This window comes from Kryptolebias marmoratus, linkage group LG15 (assembly GCF_001649575.2).
Source record: "Kryptolebias marmoratus isolate JLee-2015 linkage group LG15, ASM164957v2, whole genome shotgun sequence".
In the NCBI taxonomy this organism is placed as follows: Eukaryota; Metazoa; Chordata; class Actinopteri; order Cyprinodontiformes; family Rivulidae; genus Kryptolebias; species Kryptolebias marmoratus.
The window spans coordinates 1,676,309-1,677,795 of record NC_051444.1 but is presented as its reverse complement, the minus strand read 5'-3'; the positions used below and the strand labels follow the sequence as shown (position 1 = coordinate 1,677,795).

The 1,487-nt window shown below is 48.6% G+C and overlaps 1 protein-coding gene across 2 annotated transcripts in view; it reads right to left on the bottom strand.

Annotated features, from left to right (window-relative positions):
- Nucleotides 1–1,010, bottom strand: part of LOC108249357 (interleukin-1 receptor-like 1) — a 14,653-nt gene extending 13,643 nt beyond the window's left edge. Inside the window, exon 1 of one of the 2 annotated variants that reach the window (XM_025002128.2) lies at nucleotides 765–1,010. In XM_025002128.2, the coding sequence (XP_024857896.1) occupies nucleotides 765–861 (97 nt within the window). In that variant the 5' untranslated portion in view covers nucleotides 862–1,010. The remainder of the gene's footprint in view (nucleotides 1–764) is intronic. The other variant, XM_017438704.3, reaches the window with a different exon arrangement.
- Nucleotides 1,011–1,487: the final 477 nt, after the last annotated feature.

Genomic DNA, 1,487 nt, shown 5'->3' with positions numbered 1-1,487 from the left:
TCTAAACCCGGTCCTGTTAGGAGTTCTAACCTGGTCCTGTTAGGAGTTCTAACCTGGTCCTGTTAGGAGCTCTTAACCCGGTCCCGATCTCAGAGTTTTCTTTTCCGACCTGAAAGTGAAACTCTTTTTAACTTTCATGTCTCCTAAAATAAAAAAGCTGAACCATCAGAAGTTTTTGTCGCTCAGGTTTCAGGACTTTTAGCTCCTAATCAGCTGCTGTTTGTTTGAGGCTCACTTTTTAATCTGTGTTTCTGCCTGTCTCATTAAGACGAGATCTTGACTTTTAGCCTTTCTGGTAAAAACTTGAAAACAGTGCTTAGAGTTTGTGCTGAGGACGACTGTCAGCTACTACCACGCCGAGCTTCAGCTCATTAACTATGAAACTGAAGGAGTTACGGCCACTTCTGTGTTTGAAAAGTTCGATTAGCTGCAGCGGCCATCTTGAATCGGATTGACTCCAGACTTTAACCTGCTGTAGGTGAACATTCAGTGATGACTTCATGGAAGTTTCATTCAAATCCGCCCACTGGTCCACGAGATATTTTGCTAACAGACGCGGACGAAGGCAAATACATGATCGCTCGCCTTTCAGAGCGGCGGGCGACAAGAACTCAAAGAGAGGAGTTTACAGAACTGTTCTGTTCGTAACTTCGATTTAAGCTTTTTCTGTTTTACGTCACGAAATCTGTGCGTAATCTGTGCGTAAAGGTGATCCCGCGCTTTCAGCGCCTCGCGCTCCTCTGAGGCTCACCTGCGCGCCTTACCTGTGATGAAGGTGAGGAGGAGGAAGAGGAGCAGAGGGAGCACCATCTTCAGCCGCGCGCTCTGTCTCTCCCGGGGTGAGGACGACCGTTTCCTCATTCTCACCGGAGCGCGTGATGAGAAAAGAGCGAAACTTCAGGAAGACGGTCACGTTGTCGCCTCTTCCTCCTCCTCTCCGCCGAAGTCTTCCTCTTTTCTTCTTCTTCTTCTTGCTTTCAGGAATCCGGAACTCCCTGCCCCGCGTGTGTTCGCGTGTCTGTTAATGTCTCGCGGACCAGCGGACGGATCCTAATGAAACTCTGATGACGTCACCACTGGACGTTCACCTTCAGCTCATTAACCTTTGGAGTCAGTCCGATTCAAGATGGCCGCCACAGCTAGCACAGGAGAAGCTTTAACTCATGCTGAGCTGGTAGTAGCTGAGAGTCACACCTGGTATTTATGACGTCATCCCTGTTAGCAAAATATCTCCTGATGAACAGAACTGATTAACTCTCTATTCAAGATGGCCGCCACAGCTAACTCAGTCAGGCTGACAGAAGCCACAGAAAGCTGACTCAGCGGTTCCAGAACCACATCAAGGTTCTGAAACCGGTTCCAGAAGCAGAACCGAATCTTTAACCTTTAGGTGTTAAAATCTGAGGAATTTCCCCTTTTTTTTGTTCCGGCGAAGTTCCTGTCTGCCCCTCAGAACCCGGAGGGATCGGTCCGAGGTTCTGATGAGC